This window comes from Aotus nancymaae, unplaced genomic scaffold (assembly GCF_030222135.1).
Source record: "Aotus nancymaae isolate 86718 unplaced genomic scaffold, 86718_ANA_hifiasm-v0.15.2.pri h1tg000016l, whole genome shotgun sequence".
Lineage (NCBI taxonomy): Eukaryota > Metazoa > Chordata > Mammalia > Primates > Aotidae > Aotus > Aotus nancymaae.
The window spans coordinates 35,168,304-35,187,821 of NW_026988428.1; the positions used below are offsets into that span (position 1 = coordinate 35,168,304).

General features: G+C 43.7%; 1 protein-coding gene across 2 annotated transcripts in view; it reads right to left on the reverse strand.

Moving 5' to 3' along the window:
* Window positions 1–19,518, reverse strand: part of BIN2 (bridging integrator 2) — a 45,582-nt gene that overhangs the window by 20,336 nt on the left and 5,728 nt on the right. For both annotated transcript variants that reach the window (XR_010342984.1, XM_012450226.3), the window contains exon 2: window positions 15,928–16,008. Coding sequence is in view for 1 of the 2 variants with exons in the window: in XM_012450226.3 (XP_012305649.3) it covers window positions 15,928–16,008 (81 nt within the window). In the remaining variant the exon portion in view is untranslated. The remainder of the gene's footprint in view (window positions 1–15,927; window positions 16,009–19,518) is intronic.

The window sequence follows — 19,518 nt, forward strand, 5'->3', positions numbered from 1 at the left end:
TGCAAGAGAAAAGTACGTTTGGTGACTAAAGAGATTGATATTTCGAAAGATGGTCCTGAGGTCAAAGTCAAAAAGTAGGTTAAAAGCAGAAATCGCCGGGCGCGGTGGCTCACGCCTGTAATCCCAGCACTTTGGGAGGCCGAGGCGGGTGGATCACGAGGTCAAGAGATTGAGACCATCCTGGTCAACATGGTGAAACCCTGTCTCTACTAAAAATACAAAAAATTAGCTGGGCATGGTGGTGCACGCCTGTAGTCCCAGCTACTCGGGAGGCTGAGGCAGGAGAATTGCCTGAACCCAGGAGGCGGAGGTTGCGGTGAGCCGAGGTTGCGGTGAGCCGAGATCGCACCATTGCACTCTAGCCTGGGTAACATGAGTGAAACTCCGTCTCAAAAAAAAAAAAAAAAAAAAAAAAAGCAGAAATCACACTTGGAATTTCTTCAGATATTCACAATTTTTGTAAGTTAGCCTTTACTTTCTTTATCAACATGTTGTAGGTTGTCTCTTTTGTATTAGTTTTTTTTTTTAGACAGTTTGGCTCTTGTTGCCCAGGCTGGAGTGCAATGGCACAATCTCAGCTCACTGAAACCTCCACCTCCCAGGTTCAAGTGATTGTCCTGACTCAACCTCTCGAGTAGCTGGGATTACAGGCATGCGCCACCACACTTGGCTAATTTTGTATTTGTAGTAGAGACAGGTTTCTCCATGTTGGTCAGGCTGGTCTCGAACTCCCGACCTCAGGTGAACCACCCACCTCAGCCTCCCAAAGTGCTGGGATTACAGGAGTGAGCCACTGCAACAGGCCTTGTGTTAGTGTTTAAGATGGGGGCTTGCTACAGCTCCCATTATACTGGCATGTCTTCCTTCCGGTGAACAAGAGCCTATATCCAAGTTCCTCTGTTGAAATGTAAGTGTTCTCTGTGTAACACTATCTATGCCATCCTCCGGCTTGCACCCTCCTCTCTGGGTAGATAAAGTGCTACCATTTTCTACAGACACCAGGCCTTCTTCTTTCTCTGAACCCTCACACAGACATTCCTCCCCTCCTCTGATATCCTTCTCTGCCTTGCCTCACTGTACCCTTCCCTTCCATCAGTCACCTGCCTTATGCTACTCCAAGGAGCCCCGTCATTGCCTCTCCTCCTGTTCCTACCCAAATGTCTTCATCTATCTATCTATCTATCCCTGCTTCCATCTTTGCTCCTGTGTCTGAAATCTCATTTTTTAGGCTAGGAACCCAAAGTTCAGATAAGGGCTCCTCCTCCCTCTAAAAAAGAAGGAGAGGAAGGTGTCATTTATTTTATTTATTTATTTATTTTTTGAGACAGAGTCTCACTCTGTCACCAGGCGCCAGGCTGGAGTGCAGTGGCATAATCTCGGCTCACTGCAACCTCTGCCTCCTAGGTTCAAGCAATTCTTCTGCCTCAGCCTCCCAAGTAGCTGGTACTACAGGCGCGCGCCACCACGCCCAGCTAGTTTTTCTATTTTTAGTAGAGACAGGTTTTCACCATGTTGACCAGGATGGTCTCGATCTCTTGACCTCGTGATCCACCTGCCTCAGCCTCCCAAAGTGCTGGGATTACAGGCTTGAGCCACCACGCTCGGCGGAAGGTGTCATTTAGAGTTAGAAGTTTAAATCTCAATCTGATAAATGAACTGCTTTTGTTATAACTCTGAAAAATGGTCATTTAGCCTCTGCTTCTCAAATACTTCCAGGAACTGGAAACCAACATCTTGCCTGAGACGGTATCACTTCATTTTAAACTAGCTCTGTTAAAACTTTTTCTGGGCCAGGCACAGTGGCTCACCCCTATAATCCCAGCATTTTGAGAGGCCAAGGTGGGCAGATCACCTGAGGTCAGGAGTTTGAGACGAGCCTGACCAACATGGCGAAACCCCATCTCTACTAAAAATACAAAAATTAGCTGGGTGTGGTGATGGGTGCCTGTAATCCCAACTACTTGGGAGGCTGAGGTAGGAGGATTGCTTGAACTTGGAATGTGAAAGTTACAGTGAGCTGAGATAGGATTGTGCCACTGCATTCCAGCCTGGGCAACAAAGCAAGACTCCATTTCAAAACAAACAAACAAATGACCAAACAAACAAACTTTTTCCTATTAGTCTTCAGTTGGTCTTCTGTACCTATAGAGTAGATCTAATTTCTCTTCCATACATGTTTGAAGACACCTTTCACGTGCCCTTGACCAAGTCTTTTTCATAGGTTTCCTCAACTGTTCCTTATGGTGTTTAGAGCCCCTTCCCATTTTGGTGTCCTTCCTCTGTGTAAACTCATTTTGAAGAGTTGTGTGGGAATATAAGGCCTGACAGCCGACATTCTGGAACCTGACTTCAGGAGTGTAGGGATGGACTGAGAGGTGCAGCCCACTTTAAGGGTACTCTACGGGGTCAGCCTACAGGTCAGAACAGACCAGTTCTGGGGATGGTATACCTAAAAACCAAGCTGCATTATTCAGTACACCATAAAATACTTGTGAATTTGTTCATTTGTTATTTGCTGTATTCATTACTTGATAGGCTATTGATGATACCAAAAATATAAAAAATTATGGAGCCGGGCACAGTGGCTCACGCCTGTAATCCCAGCACGTTGGGAGGCTGAGGCCGGTGGATCACCTGAGGTCAGGAGTTTGAGACCAGCCTGATCAACATGGTGAGATCCCATCTCTACTAAATACAAAAAATTAGCAGGGCGTGATGGCACATGCCTGTAATCCCAGCTACTCGGGAGGCCGAGGCAGGAGAATCACTCGAACCTGGGAGGTGAAGGCTGCAGTGAGCCGAGATTGTGCCACTGCACTACAGTCTGGGCAACAAGAGCGAAACTGTCTCCAAAAAGATAAATAAATAAATAAATACAAATACAAATAAAAAATTATGGGGAAAAAAAGGAAAATTCAGAAAATTCTATCTAGTGACAAAATTTTTTCCTGTGGAAATCTTTGGGGAAAGGTCACTATTACTTAATTTTAGCAGCAGAAAATTTAGGTCTACTTGGTCAAATCAACAAAGAAAACTGGACTAGTTATTTCATCCATTTTCTTGCTTCCAGAGCTCACTTCTAAGCTAGTCTAAACTTCTGACCAAATATTAGATCAAAAGTCCCTCTCAAGGGCTGAATGTCAGTTTGAAGGGACATGAGGACACAGAGAGTCCTAAAGGAGTGAAAGGCACTGTCAGAGAGGTACGGAACTGGGATTGTGTGCTGTGTTATCATAGGAGGATTAAGAGAACATCATAGAAACAATCAAGGAAGTAGGCCAGGCACGGTGGCTCACACCTGTAATCCCAGCACTTTGGGAGGCCAAGGTGGGTGGATCACTTGAGGTCAGGAGTTCGAGACCAGCCTGGCCAACATGGTGAAACTCTGTCTCTACTAAAGATACAAAAATTAGGCCGGATGTGGTGGCGGACACCTGTAATCCCTACTTGGGAGGCTGAGGCTGGAGAATTGCGTGAACCTGGAAGGCGGAGGCTGTAGTGAGCCACAATCACACCACTGCACTCCAGCCTGGGAGAAAAAGCAGACTCTGTCTAAAAAACAAACTATATCAAGGAAGTGTCAGATGCTACAGAGAGGTGAGAATGCAGGAAGAATTGGTAAAATTCACTGGATTTGGTAATATGTCTCTGGTGACCTTGAGAAAGCACTTTCAATAGCATAATGGAGACAGATTCAGTCAGTTAACAAAATTCAACATTCAGAAACACTCAGCATTTACCAGGAAGGATATCTCACTTCCTCCTTGCTTTTTATTCACAGAAAAAAAGCTTAGATAGCCTAATATGTTAAATGTACACAACATTTTTTTTTTTTTTTTTTTTTTTTTTTGAGACAGAGTTTCGCCCCTGTTGTCCAGGCTGGAGTGGAATGGCAGGATCTTGGCTCACTGCAAGCTCGCCTCCTGGGTTCAAGTGATTCTCCTGCCTCAGCCTCCAGAGTAGCTGGGATTACAGGTGCTTTCCACCACGGCTAGCTAATTTTTTTGTATTTTTAATAGAGACAGGGTTTCACCATGTTGGCCAGCCTGGTCTTGACTCTCAACCTCATGTGATCCACCCACCTTGGCCTCCCAAAGTGCTGGGATTATAGGCATGAGCTACCGTGCTCGGCCACCACAACATCTTTTTTTTTTTTTTTTAAATGGGGTTTCACCATGATGGCCAGGCTGGTCTTGAACTCCTGACCTCAGGTGATCCACCCACCTCGGCCTCCCAAAGTGCTAGGATTATAGGCGTGAGCCATCGTGTCCGGCCCACAACGTCTTTTAAACATGGATAAGATATGTAGGTAGAAGTCTGAGAATTTTGAAAAGGTGATAATCAAGGTTTTAAAGAGCCTTGAAAGAGTTTTGGAGATTATAAAAATTAACAAGGCTTTAAAATTACTTATTGAAGGAAAAAAAAAGGACTCAATTTTTTACTTCACTATAAAAATTTTATTTCAAAAATAAATATAATAAAGTAATAAAAACTGTTAAATTACCTTGCACAGTCTGGGTGCAGTGGCTTACGCCTATAATCCCACCACTTTGGGAGGCCGAGGCGGGTGGATCACCTGAGGTCAGAACCTCAAGACCAGCCTGGCTAACATGGCGAAAGCCCGTCTCTACTAAAAATACAAAAATTAGCCGGGTGTGGTGGCACATGCCTGTAATCCCAGCTACTCGGGAGGCTGAGGCAGAAGAATCACTTGAACCCAAGGAGCGCAGAGGTTGCAGTGAGCTGGGATTATGCCACTGCACTCCAGCCTGGGCAACGAGAGCGAAACTCCATCTCAAAAAAATTACCTTGCACAATTTCTACAAATAAAATTCTTATTTTTTTCCCATTAGTTCTCATATGACCCGAAAAATCAGATCAGTAATCAAGGCGACCATGCACAAATGCACACTGTTCAAAACTAGGGGTACTCTTTCTCTCACAGCCCAGAAAATGGAATGCCTTCTGCTCTCTGCTGTAGCTCACAAAAGCACAGCTCCATTTCTGTGTTTTGGAATCAAGCTATTTAGTCAGAAAATTCTCCTTTATGCTTTTGCTCTTTGTTTTGAGAAGATGAAGTATGAGTGTGAGTGTGTGTGTGCGGGGGGCGTAGTGGTGTGGAGTGGGGGAGGAAGGGGAAGACAGGACAGCACCAGGTTTCATTTTCTTTCTCTGACCTATCTGTCCTCCCCTGGAATATCTCCAGGCTGAATAATCCCAACATCTTTCTCCTTTCCTGACAGATGTGACTCGCATAGTCTTGGCTTCTCACTTGTCTGGGAGTCAAGAAACTTGGCTCTACCACCAACTAGCAAGTTATTCCACTTCTCTGCTTTCCATTTCTTCATCTATAAATGCAGGGCAAGACCAGTTCTAGGTCTAAATCTTATGATTTTATCACTTCTGCTCTCTGAATCCTTGCCAAGTTATTGGCATTGCCATAAAGAGTGTGAGTCAGTCCTTCCCACCCATTATACAAACAATCCCAACCCTCAGTTAATGAACCACTCACACCAGAAGCTTGTCCTGAGCAGTCAGGTGGACAGAGCTAGGTCTAAGAGACTGGGGTACTGGCCGGGTGTGGTGGTTCATGCCTGTAATCCCAGCACTCTGGGAGGCTGAGGTGGCTGAATCACCTGAGGTCAGGAGTTCAAGATCAGACTGGCCAACATGGCGAAATCCTGTCTCTACTAAAAATACAAAAATTAGCCAGGCATGGTGGTACACACCTGTAATCCCCAGCTACTTGGGAGGTTGAGGCAGGAGAATTGCTCCAACACAGGAGGCAGAGGTTGCAGTGAGCCAAGATCGCACCACTGCACTCTAGCCTGGGTGACAAAGAGTGAGACTCCATCCCCCCCCCAAAAAAAAAAAAGAGAGAGAGAGAGACTGGGGTACTGAGGATGGAGAGGGTTGTTGTCCTGGGGTTCCCTAGCGGAAAATGGACACAAACACTTAGCAAAACAAGTGTAAATAGGATGCCCAAACTTTGACCAAGTGTTGAAAAGTGCTTGGTTTAATGTAGATCCAGGAGGGAAAGATGAAGCTAGATTATTAGATTTGATTTTAAAGGTAATGAATTGGAAGCAGCTATCACTACCAGAAATAACAGGTTAAAGTGCTGCTTGAGGAAAAGGATCCTTCCTATGTAATACACTCTGAAGAGAAGGAATGGGGGAAGCAAGTAGAGCCTCAAAGAAAAATTACCTATAGAAATGTGATCAGGAATGTGGGCAAGTGGCAAGACATTGAAATTAGGCCGGGAAGGAGAGAGATCCAAGATGGCTGATCACTAGCAGCTCGGGATTGTAGCTTCCAGTGAAAGTGCAGAGAACGAGAGGACACCACACTTTCAATCAAATTTTTGTTCCTCACGGACCAGGAGATTCCCAGCAGAGGAGCCCCACGGGTCATCAGCGCAACTCTTGTGGCCGGCGCAGTGGTTTTGCTGGCGCCTTGGCGAGGCAGTTCTTGGTGTAGAGTGAGCGGGACTAGGTCCCCTTTTGGCTGATGTTGTTTGGAGCTCCGGGAAGACAGAGTCACCTATTCAGCTGATTGAAGGACGGACTCAAGAAGGGAGCTAGACTGGAGATTCCCGGGCAGAAGAGCACCATCAATCTTAACACCGCTGTTTTGGCCGGTGCAGTGGATTGCTCAGATTTCCACGCTGGGGATCAACAAGGTGGACATCCACTCAGAGACCTAATTTGAAAGTTGGTAATCACAAAGACGACAGGTGGATAAATTTACAATGATGGGAAGAAACCAGCGTAAAAAGGCTGAGAATACCCAAAATCAGAATGCCTCTCCCTCTACAGGGGATCACAGTTCCTCATCAGCAACGGAACAAGGCCTGATGGAGAACGAGTGTGTTCCATTAACAGAAGTAGGCTTCAGAAGGTGGATGATAAGAAACTTCTGTGAATTAAAAGAACTTGTTCTAACCCAATGCAAAGAAACTAAGAACTATGAAAAAAGGTTTGATGAAATGCTAACGAGAATAGACAATTTAGAGCGGAATATAAGTGAATTAATGGAGCTGAAAAACACAACACGAGAACTTCGCGAAGTATGCACAAGTTTTAACAGTCGAATTGACCAAGCAGAAGAAAGGATATCAGAGGTCGAAGACCAACTTAATGAAATAAAACGAGAAGTCAAGATTAGAGAAAAAAGGATAAAAAGGAATGAGCAAAGTCTCCAAGAAATATAGGACTATGTGAAAAGACCTAATCTACGTTTGATAGGTGTACCTGAATGTGACGAAGAGAATGAATCCCAAGTTGGAAAATACTCTTCAGGATATTATTCAGGAAAACTTTCCTAACCTAGTAAGGCAGGACAATACCCAACTCCAGCTAATCCAGAGAACACCACAAAGATATTTCTCAAGAAGACCAACCCCAAAGCACATAATCGTCAGATTCATCAGGGTTGAAATGAAGGAGAAAATACTAAGAGCAGCCAGAGAGAAAGGTCAGGTTACCCACAAAGGGAAGCCTATCAGACTTACAGCAGATCTCTCAGCAGAAATCCTACAAGCCAGAAAAGAGTGGGGCCCAATATTCAACATCCTTAAAGAAAAGAACTTTCAACCCAGAATTTCATATCCAGCCAAACTAAGCTTCACAAGCGAAGGAAAAATAAAATCTTTTGCGAACAAGCAAGTACTTAGAGATTTCACCATCACCAGGCCTGCTTTACAACAGCTTCTGAAAGAAGCACTATACATATAAAGGAACAACCAGTATCAGCCTTTCCAAAAATATATTAAAAAATAAAGAGCATTAGCATAATGAAGAACTTCTATCAACTAATGGGCAAAGCAGCCAGCTAGCATCAAATGGCAGTATTAAACTCATATATATTATTAATTGGATAAAAAGCCAAAACCCATTGGTATGCTGTATCCAGATCCATCTCACATGCAACGATACACAAAGACTCAAAACAAAGGGACGGAGGAAGATTTACCAACCAAACGGAGAGCAAAAATGAATAAATAAATAAAAAGCAGGAGCTGCAATTCTCACTTCTGATAAAATAGACTTTAAAGCAACAAAGATCAAAAGAGGCAAAGAAGGACATTACATAATGGTAAAAGGATCAATGCAACAAGAGGAGCTAACGATCCTAAATATACACACACCCAATACTGGAGCACCCAGATACATAAGACAAGTTCTTAATGACTTATAAAGAGACTTAGCCTCCCACACAATAATAGTGGGAGACTGTAACATCACATTGTCAATATTAGACTGATCAATGAGATAGAAAGTTAACAAGAATATCCAGGACTTGAACTCAGACCCGGAACAAATAAACTTAATAAATATTTATAGAACTCTCCACTTCAAATACACAAAACATACATTCTTAGCAGTACCATATCACACCTATTCCAAAAGCGACTACATAATTGGAAGTAAATCACTCCTCAATAATTGCATAGCATTTCATAGGTTTAAATGAAATATTGGTTGGCTGCTTGTTAGTTATTTTCTTCCCTTATTCCTTCCTGTCTCCATTATTAAGCACAATTATTGGCATAAAACAGGTTTTCAATTCCCATTTTTAGACTGCATTCTAGCCTGGACAATAAAGCAATACTCCCGTTCTCTCTCCCTCTTTCTCTTCCTTTTTCTTCTTCTTCATTCTTTTTTTCTTTCTCTTTTTCTTTCTTCCTTTTTTTTTTTTTTTAAAGTCACTTAAAATAGTCCTTTGTGTGATTCTCTTTCCAATTCAGTATACAGTAAGTTTGCTTTATGCTTTAGGGATTGTAAAAAAAAAAAAAAAAAGAAATTAGGCCGGGAAGTTTGGGACTGATAAGACAAGCTATTAATAAAAAGTTTACCTGCAAGCTGACTGTGGGTGAGAGATAGGGCACATGACCAACTGGTTCAGCTTCTGGAACACTTCACTCACACCTGTAATCCCAGACCTCAAGGAGTCAGAGGCAGGAGGACTGCTTGAGCCTAAGAGTTTGAGACCAGCTTGGGCAACATAGCGAGACCCCCATCTTCACAAAAAGAAAATAAAATCCTTGACCTTGTCCTTTTTCCTCCTGTGTGTCTTTGCCACCCCAGGTCAGATGTGTCTGTATTGTTACTGTCTTCCTCCTTAAACTGAGAGCCTTGTGGGGAGGCATGTTGGCTCATTCATGTTGAAGTCCCAGCACCTGTGTTAACAGTGCCTGGCACTAAGCAGGTGCTCACAAAATGTTTGTTAGATGGGCTGGATGTGGTGGCTCATGCCTGTAATCCAAGCACTTTGGAGGCCAAGGTGGGCGGATCACCTGAGGTCGGGAGTTCAAGACCAGCCTGACCAACATGGTGAAACCCCAGTCTTAAAAAAAGTAATTTAAAAAAAATGTTTGTTAAATGAATTTACCAAGAGGAGAATTTCAAAAGTATGTTCAATCAGCACTTATAGATGTATCATTCTCTTAGTCAAGAAGTTTTTCCTTATTTTATTTTTAAAATAGAGACAAGGTCTCACTATGTTCCCTAGGCTGGTCTTGAACCTCTGGCCCTTCTGCCTCAGCCTCCCAAAGTGTTGGGATGACAGGCATGAGCCACTGCACCCAGCTAGAAGTTTTCCTTCTTCCCCACCTAACTCCATTTCATTTATCAAACATACTTTCCCTCCTTAGGTGATGTTTAAATGGTGGGTTTCCACAGGGAATTCTGAGGGGATTGTCCCATCGGTTCTTGTTCTTCCTGATGGCCCTACTTCATTTCTTACCTCTTCTACCTACACATCTGCTCTTAGAGAGAGGACAGAGGGACAGAATGGGCCAAGAATCAGAAACCTTCCAAAGTGGGTGTCAACTTACTGATTCTTCTTCTTTTATCCTGGAGTTGGAAATAGAACAGTAATAAGAGTTGAGAAGAGGCCCAGGGAGGCCTCCTAGTGAAGCATAGTGAAAAAAGCTGAGTTTAAGTCTAAATCCTGGCCCTGCAACTTATATGCTGTTACTTTACTATTAACATCACACAAAAAAGGAGACAACCAGACATTATGTGCCTCCTGATGGAAGAATACAATAACACCTATTAAGTATTCTTGCTGTCAAAATAAAAATTTGAATCTCATCAAGTCTCTAAGTCTATCAATTTACAGAAAGTATGGAAGGCATAGGAGCATATTAGACAATACCATGGGAATTCAATCAGCAAAATATAGACCGTAGGAAATTTCAGGACAAACAACCTAGTATCATCAACAAATAAGCTATAAGAAGGGAGGGATTAGAACACAGATTAAGAGATATAACCTTAAATCTAAGAGACTTAAACATGTCAGTGAGTTGCTGATTTAAACAAACCATAAAAAAACATGAAGGCACAAGCAGGCGAATTTGAAAACTGACAAGATATTTTGTCATATTAAGAAATGATTCTGGCCGGGCGCGGTGGCTCACGCCTGTAATCTCAGCACTTTGGGAGGCCGAGGCGGGCGGATCACCTGAGGTCAGGAGTTCAAGACCAGCCTGGCCAACATGGTGAAACCCTGTCTTTGAAAAAATAAAAAAATTAAAAAAAAAAGAAATGATTCTAGGCTGGGTGTAGTGGCTCACGCCTGTAATCCCAGCACTTTGGGAGGCTGAGGCGGGCAGATCACCTGAGGTCGGGAGTTCGAGACCAGCCTGACCAACATGGAGGAACCCTGTCTCTGCTAAAAAGACAAAAAATTAGCCAGGCATGGTGACACATGCCTGTAATCCCAGCTACTCAGGAGGCTGAGGTAGGAGAATCGCTTGAACCCGGGAGGCGGAGCTTGCGGTGAGCTGAGACCGCGCCATTGCACTCCAGCATGGGCAACAAGAGCAAAACTCCATCTAAAAAAAACAAAAAACAAGAAATGATTCTAGTTTTTTTGTTAAAAGATAGCACTAAAACTTACATTTTCTTGGACTGTTTAATCAGAAATATCTGAAAAGATATTTGTATGACATTTATAAGTGAAAAAGGCAAGTAGCAAAACCATATGCATGGAATAATCTCACTTCAGTAAATCTCACATTTATTTATTGTGGATATACTTAGATATCATACACATACATAGCAAAGTAATTGTAAAGATATAAAATTACATAGTTGTAGTTTAGGAAGATGTAAAATCATAATTGTTTTGTTAACATTGTTTTCTTTTCCCTTTTTTGTTGAGACAGGGTCTCACTTTGTCACCCAGGCTAGAGTGCAGTGGCACAAAGCTCACTGCAGCCTCGACCTTCCGAACTCAGGCAATCTTCTTGCCTCAGCCTCCCAAGTAGCTGAGACTATAGGAGCATGCTACCATGCCCAGCTAATTTTTGTATTTTTTGTAGAGATGGGGATTTGCCATGTTGCCCAGGCTGGTCTCAAACTCCGAGCTCGGCACTTTGGCCTCTCGGTGTGCTGGGATTATAGGCATGAGGCACCATACTGGGTCTATTATTGATTTTTAAATTCATTTTTTTCTTTTTCTTGATGTTCTTAGGGGGCTTTTTTTTTTTTTTTTTTGAGACCGGGTCTTGCTCTGTCGCTTAGGATGGAGTACAGTGGCACAATCGCAGCTCACTGCTCAGTAGTTGGGACCACAGGCGTGCACCACCATGGCCAGCTAATATTTTTTATTTTTTGTAGAGATAAGGTATCCTGTGTTGCTGGATTTGTCTCAAACTCCTAACTTCAGCAATACTCTCGCCTCGGCTTTCTACTGGGAGGTGTGAGCCACTGCACCCAACCATTTACTTTCTGATTTGTTGTAATGAGTACATATTTTATTTATACTGATTTATTTATTCATTTTTGAGACCAGGTCTTGCTCTGCTGCCTAGGCTGGCATGCAGTGGTATGATCATAGCTCATTGCAGCTTGGAATTCCCGGGCTCAAGCAATTCTCCTACCTCAGTCTCCCAAGTAGCTGGGACTACAAGCATGTGCCACCACATCTGGCTACTTTTTGTATTTTTTTTGTAGAGACAGGGTCTTGCTATGTTGCCCAGGCTCGTCTTGAATTCCTAGGCTCAGCTAATCCTCCTGCTTTGGCCTCCCGAAGTGCTGGGATTACAGGCATGAGCCACCATGCCCGGCCAAGTAAATGTTTTGTAGAAAAACATTTTGAGGTGTGATAATGGTATTGTGGCTGCATTTTTTTTTTTTTTTTTTTTTTTTGCCAAATTGCAGGGCCTTTATTGCCGGCGACCACGGAGGACTCACGTCTCTCTAATCCGCAGCCTGTGGTTGCATTTTAAAAGAGTTCTATCTTTAGAGACTGATCATGAATTTTTTGTTTTTTTGAGACAGAGTTTCACTCTGTCGTCCAGGCTGGAGTGCAGTGGTATGATCTCAGCTCACTGAAACCTCCACCTCCCAGTTCAAGCGATACTCCTGCTTCAGCCTCCCAAGTAGGTGAGATTACAGGTATGTGCCACCATGCCCAGCTAATTTTTGTATTTTTAGTAGAGATGGGGTTTCACCATGTTAGCCAGGCTGGTCTCAAACTCCTGATCCCAGGTAATCTGCCCTCCTTGACCTCCCAAAGTGCTGGGATTACAGGTGTGAGCCACTGTGCCCGACCTAATAATGACATTTTTATGGATATGTAAATGTTGTTGGAATAAAAATGGAGTCACTAGTGTTTAAAAAAAAATCCCTGATAATAAAGCCAGGGAAAGTTATGAAGAGGAGGTTCTCATGCTTATATGCCTGATAAGAATTATCACAAAGACCCTACGAAAACCACAACCTTGTACAAAGACCATCACAACCTTATACAAAAAATATTTCTGCAAGGACTTCTGCCCTGCAACTGCCTGTTCATCCTTGGACTGGCATCACTCTTGTTATTGATCTTGGTAGCCAAGAATAATTATTTTCAAACAATCATGTAATTCTTCTCATTTTTTCCTTTGAAAACATTTATCTTCCTTTACTTCCCTGAATACCTCATAGTTTACTATGGTACACATAATCCCATTGCAACACTCTATTCCCACATAAATATCTTTTTCTCTTAGACAGCCTCCCTCTGTTGCTTAGGCTGGATGAAATGATATATCTGGAATTTGCTTCACAATAATCAAGGATAGGAGAAAGTAAGTGGAGACACAGAGGAAACATGATTGCTCAGGAGTGGATAAATTATGGAAGCTGAGCGATGAGTATGTGTGAATTCATTATACAAGTTTATCTGCCTTTGTACATATTTAAAATATTCCCTTAAAAAAAAAATTTATTGGCCAGGTGTGGTAGCTCATGCCTGTAATCCCAGCACTTTGGGAGGCCAAGGCAGGCGGATCACGAGGTCAGGAGTTCGAGACCAGCCTGACCAATGTGGTGAAATCTCTACTAAAAATACAAAAATTAGCCAGGCATGGTGGTGCACACCTGTAATCCAGCTACTCAGGAGGCTGAGGAGGCAGAAGAATCACTTGAACCTGGAAGGTGGAGGTTGCAGTGAGCCAAGATCACGCCACTGCACTCCAGCCTGGGCGACAGAGGGAGACTCCGTCTCCAAAAAAAAAAAAAAAAAGATTTTGTGTTGTCTGTGTCCCTGGTTTCTGGAATTAACTTCTAAATCTTGTGTCTCTGTTATTCACGGTGATCCCCTCAGACTATACCTAAGTTTATGCTAAAAAAAAAATGACTCAGGATGGTGGCTGGCTAGGCTGGAAAAATCAACCCTGTAACTACAGAGTTGAGGCTCTGAGACAGGTGATGTCAGCCTGACCTCTGCAGGAGGAAGGGGAGCTAGAGATAGATTTAATCATGTAGCCAATGATTCAATGTATAAAGAAACTGCAATAAGAACTCCAAGCACCTGAAGCTTACTACATCAATGTGCTGTGAGGGTGACACAGGAGCTTCATGTTTGTGACCCTCCTGGACCTCACCTTATGTGTCTCCTCATTTGGCTTGTCCTGATTTGTATCTTTGTAATAGAACTTGAGTAGGTAGAAGGAATTCCCAAATGTATAGTCAACTGGTCAGAAGTGCAGGTATTCTGGGAACCCTGGAGCTTACAGCTGGTGTCTGAAAGGAAGGCAGTCTTATGAGGACTGTGCCCTTAACCTGTTAACTGTGACGTAACTCTGGATAGTGTTAAAATTGTATTGTGACTGGATATTCTCAAGTTAATAACTCCTTTCCAGTATAAAGAGGGGATAGCAATCTCTAAGGCTAATGTAAAAATTAAATGACACAATGCATGTGAAGCACTGGGCCCAATCCCTTGTTCATGGTAGATGGAAAGGCAAACATCCACGGAGGTTAAACCTCTGGCATGCCCTTCTTCATGTAAATTTTCTACATGAAATTATCCAGGCCAGGCACAGTGGCTCATGCCTGTAATCCCAGCACTTTGAGGGGCTGAGACAGAAGGACTGCTTGAGCCCAGGAGTTTGAGACCAGCCTGGGCAACATGATGAAACCCTGTCTCTATTTTAAACAAAAAAGATTGAAAAAGAAATCCCAATTGAAATAAACAATGAGAATTGGAGGTTTGTTGGTGGAAATGCTAGGTCGAAGATGGAGGTATTCTTTTAGATACAGGGCTCAGGTGTGGTAGATGTAGTGAACAAAGAGGCAATGAGAAAAACGTGGGGCTACTGATAGGAGAGGAGCCCTAGGGTGGGAAAGAGGCACTCTGGGGAGGTGAATAAGCCAAAAACTAAAGTAGCAGGGGCTCACTTTGATGCTGTGTAAGGACCTGATGATGCCACTGTACCTGGGCAGTCCTGAGGGGAACAATTAAGAGAAAAGAACATTTCTGGCTGGGCATGGTGGCTCACACCTGTAATCCCAGCACTTTGGGAGGCTGAGGCAGGGGAATCACGAGTTCAGGAGTTCAAGACCAGCCTGAGCAACATGGTAGCAACATCTCTACTGAAAATACAAAAATTAGCCAGGCGTGGTGGCTCGTGCCTGAAATCCCAGCTACTCAGGAGGTAGAGGCAGGAGAATTGCTTGAACCCAGGAGGCGGAGGTTGCAGTGAGCTGAGATTGCGCCATTGCACTCCAGCCTGGGCGACACAGCAAGACTCCATCTGCGAAAAAAAAAAAAAAGAACATTCCTCTGTTCCCCAAAATGACAGTCAGCAGCAAGAAAAAAGGTAAAGTCCTTTTATTATTTTTTTATTTATTATATTATTTTTTTGAGACAGTTTTCGCTCTAGTTGTCCAGGCTGGAGTGAGGTGGCTCGATCTTGACTCACCACTTGACTCGATCTTGAACCTCTGCATCCTGGGTTCAAGCGATTCTCCTGCCTCAGCCTCCTGAGTAGCTGGGATTACAGGCGCACGCCACCACGCCTGGCTAATTTTGTATTTTTAGTAGAAATGGGGTTTCTCTATGTTGGTCAGGCTGGTCTCAAACTCCTGACCTCTGATGATCCATTTGCCTCAGCCTCCCAGAGTGCTGGGATTCCAGGTGTGAGCCACCACGCCCAGCCTGTATTTTTATTTATTTATTTTTTGAGATAAAGTTTCACTCTTGTCACCCAGGCTGGAGTGCAATGGCGCAATCTCTGCTCACTGAACCTCTGCCTCCCAGGTACAAGTGATTCTCCTGCCTCAGCCTGCTGAGTAGCTGAGATTACAGATACCTGCCACATGCCCGGCTAATTTTTTATATTTTTAGTAGAGACAGGGTTTCACCATGTTGGCCAGGTTAGTCTCAAACTCCTGACCTCAGGTGATTCTCCCGCTTCAGCCTCCCAAAGTGCTGTTATTACAGGCATGAGCCACCGCGCCTGGCCGGTAAATTCCTTTAGTTTACCGAGGAAGGATAAACAGCAGGTCACTCTGTAGCCCTTAACCCTAGGGGGAAGGTGGCTTGGTAGGGATGTTTTCCAGTTTGTAGAACTTCTTGTTCTTCTGCCACTCAGCCCTCGTGTCTCCTTTTCTCTTCCAAGCTTCTCTCCCCCACCCTCCAGATTACCTGTTGTTGGTAGAAGTTGTTAGCGCTTTGTTCAAATCGTTCATCTTTGGTTTCTACAGTTTTCCCCAATTTCTGCAGCACCTGGGGATATAAGTCAGAAAGGCCCATGAGGTTATAGTCAAGTCTCTCTTACCTGTTGGCTTCATATGACCCTGGCTTCAGTCAATAATCTCACTTATAACTGAAGGACTGTACTCTTACTAGACCAACAGAATTAGGAATGCAACAAACTGCTGAAAAAATAATCCTGTTTTATGGTTCTTTTCAAATTAGGGATAGCTCTAGAGGGTATGTAGTAGTGAGCTAGAGAGTATATATTAATATAAAGCCCAGAAGAAATAAGGTATATCTGGCCAGGTGCAGTGGCTCACGCTGTAATCTCAGCACTTTGGGAGACCAACGAGGGTAGATCACCTGAGGTTGGGAGTTCAAGACCAGCCTGACCAACATGGAGAAACCCTGTCTCTACTAAAAATACAAAATTAGCTGGGCGTGATGGTGCATGCCTGTAATCCCAGTTACTCAGGAGGCTGAGGCAGGAGAATCGCTTGGACCCAGGAAGTGGAGGTTGAGGTGAACAGAGATCGCACCATTGCACTCCAGCCTGGGTGACAAGAGTGAAACTCTGTTGAAAGAAAGAAAGAAAGAAAGAGAGAAAGAAGGAAGGAAGGTATATCTTTCTGAATGAATGTCATTGTTATTATTATTATTTTCTTTGAAAAACGGTCTTGCTCTGTTGCTCTGGCTGCAGTATGGTAGCGCAATCACAGCTTACTACAGCCTCAACCTCCCTGGGCTCAAGCAATCCTCCCACCTTGGCCTCCCCAGTAGCTGGGACCACATGCTCACACCACCACACCTAGCTAATTTAAAAATATTTTCTGTAGAGACAGGGTCTCACTATGTTGTTCAGGCTGGCTGAACTCCTGGGCTCAAGTAATCCTGCTGCCTCAGCCTCCCAGAGTGCTGCAATTACAGGCATGAGCTGCCAGGCTGGCTGTCATCATTATTAATATTTAAATTGTTTTTTTTTTTTTGAGAAGGAAGGAGGAGAGCATTATATTCAAACAAGTATTAATGAGAAAAATGTAAAATGTGCATGGCTTTTAAAGGTAAAACATGAGCCCTGAATACATTTTTTACTTGAGAGACTGTTTTCAGCTATAGCCATAGATTGCTCTAGATAGATGAGGTGAGTGAGAGGTTAGGCCAGGGACAATTCCCTCCTGAGGGCTTTTGTGGAAAGCTTTGCGAGGCCCTGATATAGTGCATCTGAAACTTGGCTGGACATGAATGCTATCCATGTCTCCTACCTCTCAACTAGAAAACCTGAGAGTCAAACCATCATACTGATGTCAGTGCTACTGCAAAAGACATGTGGATTAATAAGACCCAGTCTCTGTTCTCACAGGACACTCACTTATAAACAGGCAATTACATGTAGTAAGAAATCCCTGAGTCTTCTGCCTATAACCCCCATCTTGGAAAGAGATACCATCACCCTGCCATGCCCAAGTTAGAATCCCAGAAGTTGCCTTCAACTACTTCTCCTTCATCCTCTTCATGGAATCCCTCCCCATGTCCATCTCTAGAAACCATCCTATTCCCCTAGTCTCACTGCCACAGCCTTAGTCTAGGCCCTCATTGTTTATTACCTGGCCTGCTGCAGTAGATCTACCATGCTGCTGCTTACAACCTTCTAATGGTTCCCCATTCATCTGTTCAACACGTTTTTATTAAATGGCCAATATGGGCTGGGCCCAGTGGCTCACACCTTTAATACCAGCACTTTGGGAGGCCAAAGCAAGAGGATCACTTGAGGTCAGGAGTTTGAGACCAACTTAGCTAACAGGGTGAAACCCTGTTTGTACTAAAAAAAAAAAAAAAAAAAAAAAAATTAGCTGGGCATGGTGGGAGGCTGAGGCAGGACAATCACTTGAGCCTGGGAGGCAGAGGTTGCAGTGACCCAAGATCATACCACTGCACTCCAGCCTGGGCGACAGAAACTGTTTACCAAAAAAAAAAAAAAAAAAAAAGCCCATATGTATCTTTAAGTAACAGTCAAATTCTAGCTGTATGCAGGTCCTAAGGATCTGACCCTGCATTAAGCCTCACTTCTCATTCATACTCCTCCTCTCTGCAGGTTTCCTTTCTTAACACTTTTTTCTCTTTTTTTCCTGTCTTTTTTTTTGAGACAGAGTCTTCCTCTGTCACCGAGGCTAGAGTGCAACGGCACTATCTCAGCTCACTGCAACCTCTGCCTCCCGAGTTCAAGCGATTCTCCTGCCTCAGCCTCCAAAGTAGCTGGGATTACAGGAGCCTGCCATCACACCCAGCTAATTTTTCTATATTTAGTATAGACAGGGTTTCACTGTGTTAGCCAGGCTGGTCTCGAACTCCTGACCTCATAATCCGCACACCTTGGCCTCCCAAAGTGCTGGGATTACAAGTGTGAGCCATCGCACCTGGCCCCCTAACACTTCTTTAGTTTCCTGAATAAGCCAAACTGTTGTTTGTCATAGATGCTGGTTCCTTTTTCTAGAATACCTTTTCCCACCTTGTCTGCCAGGTAAATATCTCACAAAACCCAGTTCACACCCCGTGTCTTTTGTGACACTTAACCACATCCACTTCATCCCACTGATTGTTCTCTCCCTCCCAAATGCTTGCAACTTCTCTCTCTTGTATACAGTTCTATTATTGTTTTATTATTTCTATGTATTTGTTTATTCTCCTAAACTATAGGGTCCTTAAGAATTAGGTACTTGCTTGCCTCATTTAGATTTCTCAGTATCCAGCAACTAGATAATTAATAATTGTAACAGGAAGGAGAGAAAGATATAGGAGGGGATGAATGAGTGAAGCCTTGGAGTAGGTTTTGCTAGACTAAAATAGAGTATAGGGGCCAGGCACAGTGGCTCACACCTGTAACCCCAGCACTTTGGGAGGCCGAGGCAGATGGGTCACCTGATGTCAGGAGTTCGAGACCAGCCTGATCAACATGGTGAAACCCTGTCTCTACTAAACACAAAAAAAATTAGCCGAGTATGGTGATGCATGCCTGCAATCCCAGCTACTTGGGAGGCTGAGGCAGGAGAATTGCTTGAACCTGGGAAGCAGAGGTTGCAGTGAGCTGAGATTGAGCCATTGTTGAACTCTAGCCTGGGCAACAGAGTGAAATGCTGATTTAAAAAATAATAAGAAAAATAAATAAATAAAGGGTGAGGGTAGAAAGAGGATTCCAGTTAGAGACGATAGCATCAGCAAAATCATAGGAGTACACAGCTTCACGAGCTGGTTCAGCATGGCTGTTATGGGGAGTGGTGGGGAATAAAGCTAGAAAGAGAGACTGGAGTTTCATTATGAAGGGCTTTGAATGCCATGCAAGAGTACCCAGATCTGGGGAGTGTGGCAGGCTCTGTGGAAAGACTCTGATTCATATCTCCATTCTTTTTTTTTTAAGAGAAGTCTTGCTCTGTTGCCCAGGCTGGAGTGCAGTGGTGCGATCTTGGTTCACTGCAACCTCTGCCTCCTGGGTTCAAACGATTCTCCTGCCTCAGCCTCCCAAGTAGCTGAGATTACAGGCGTCCA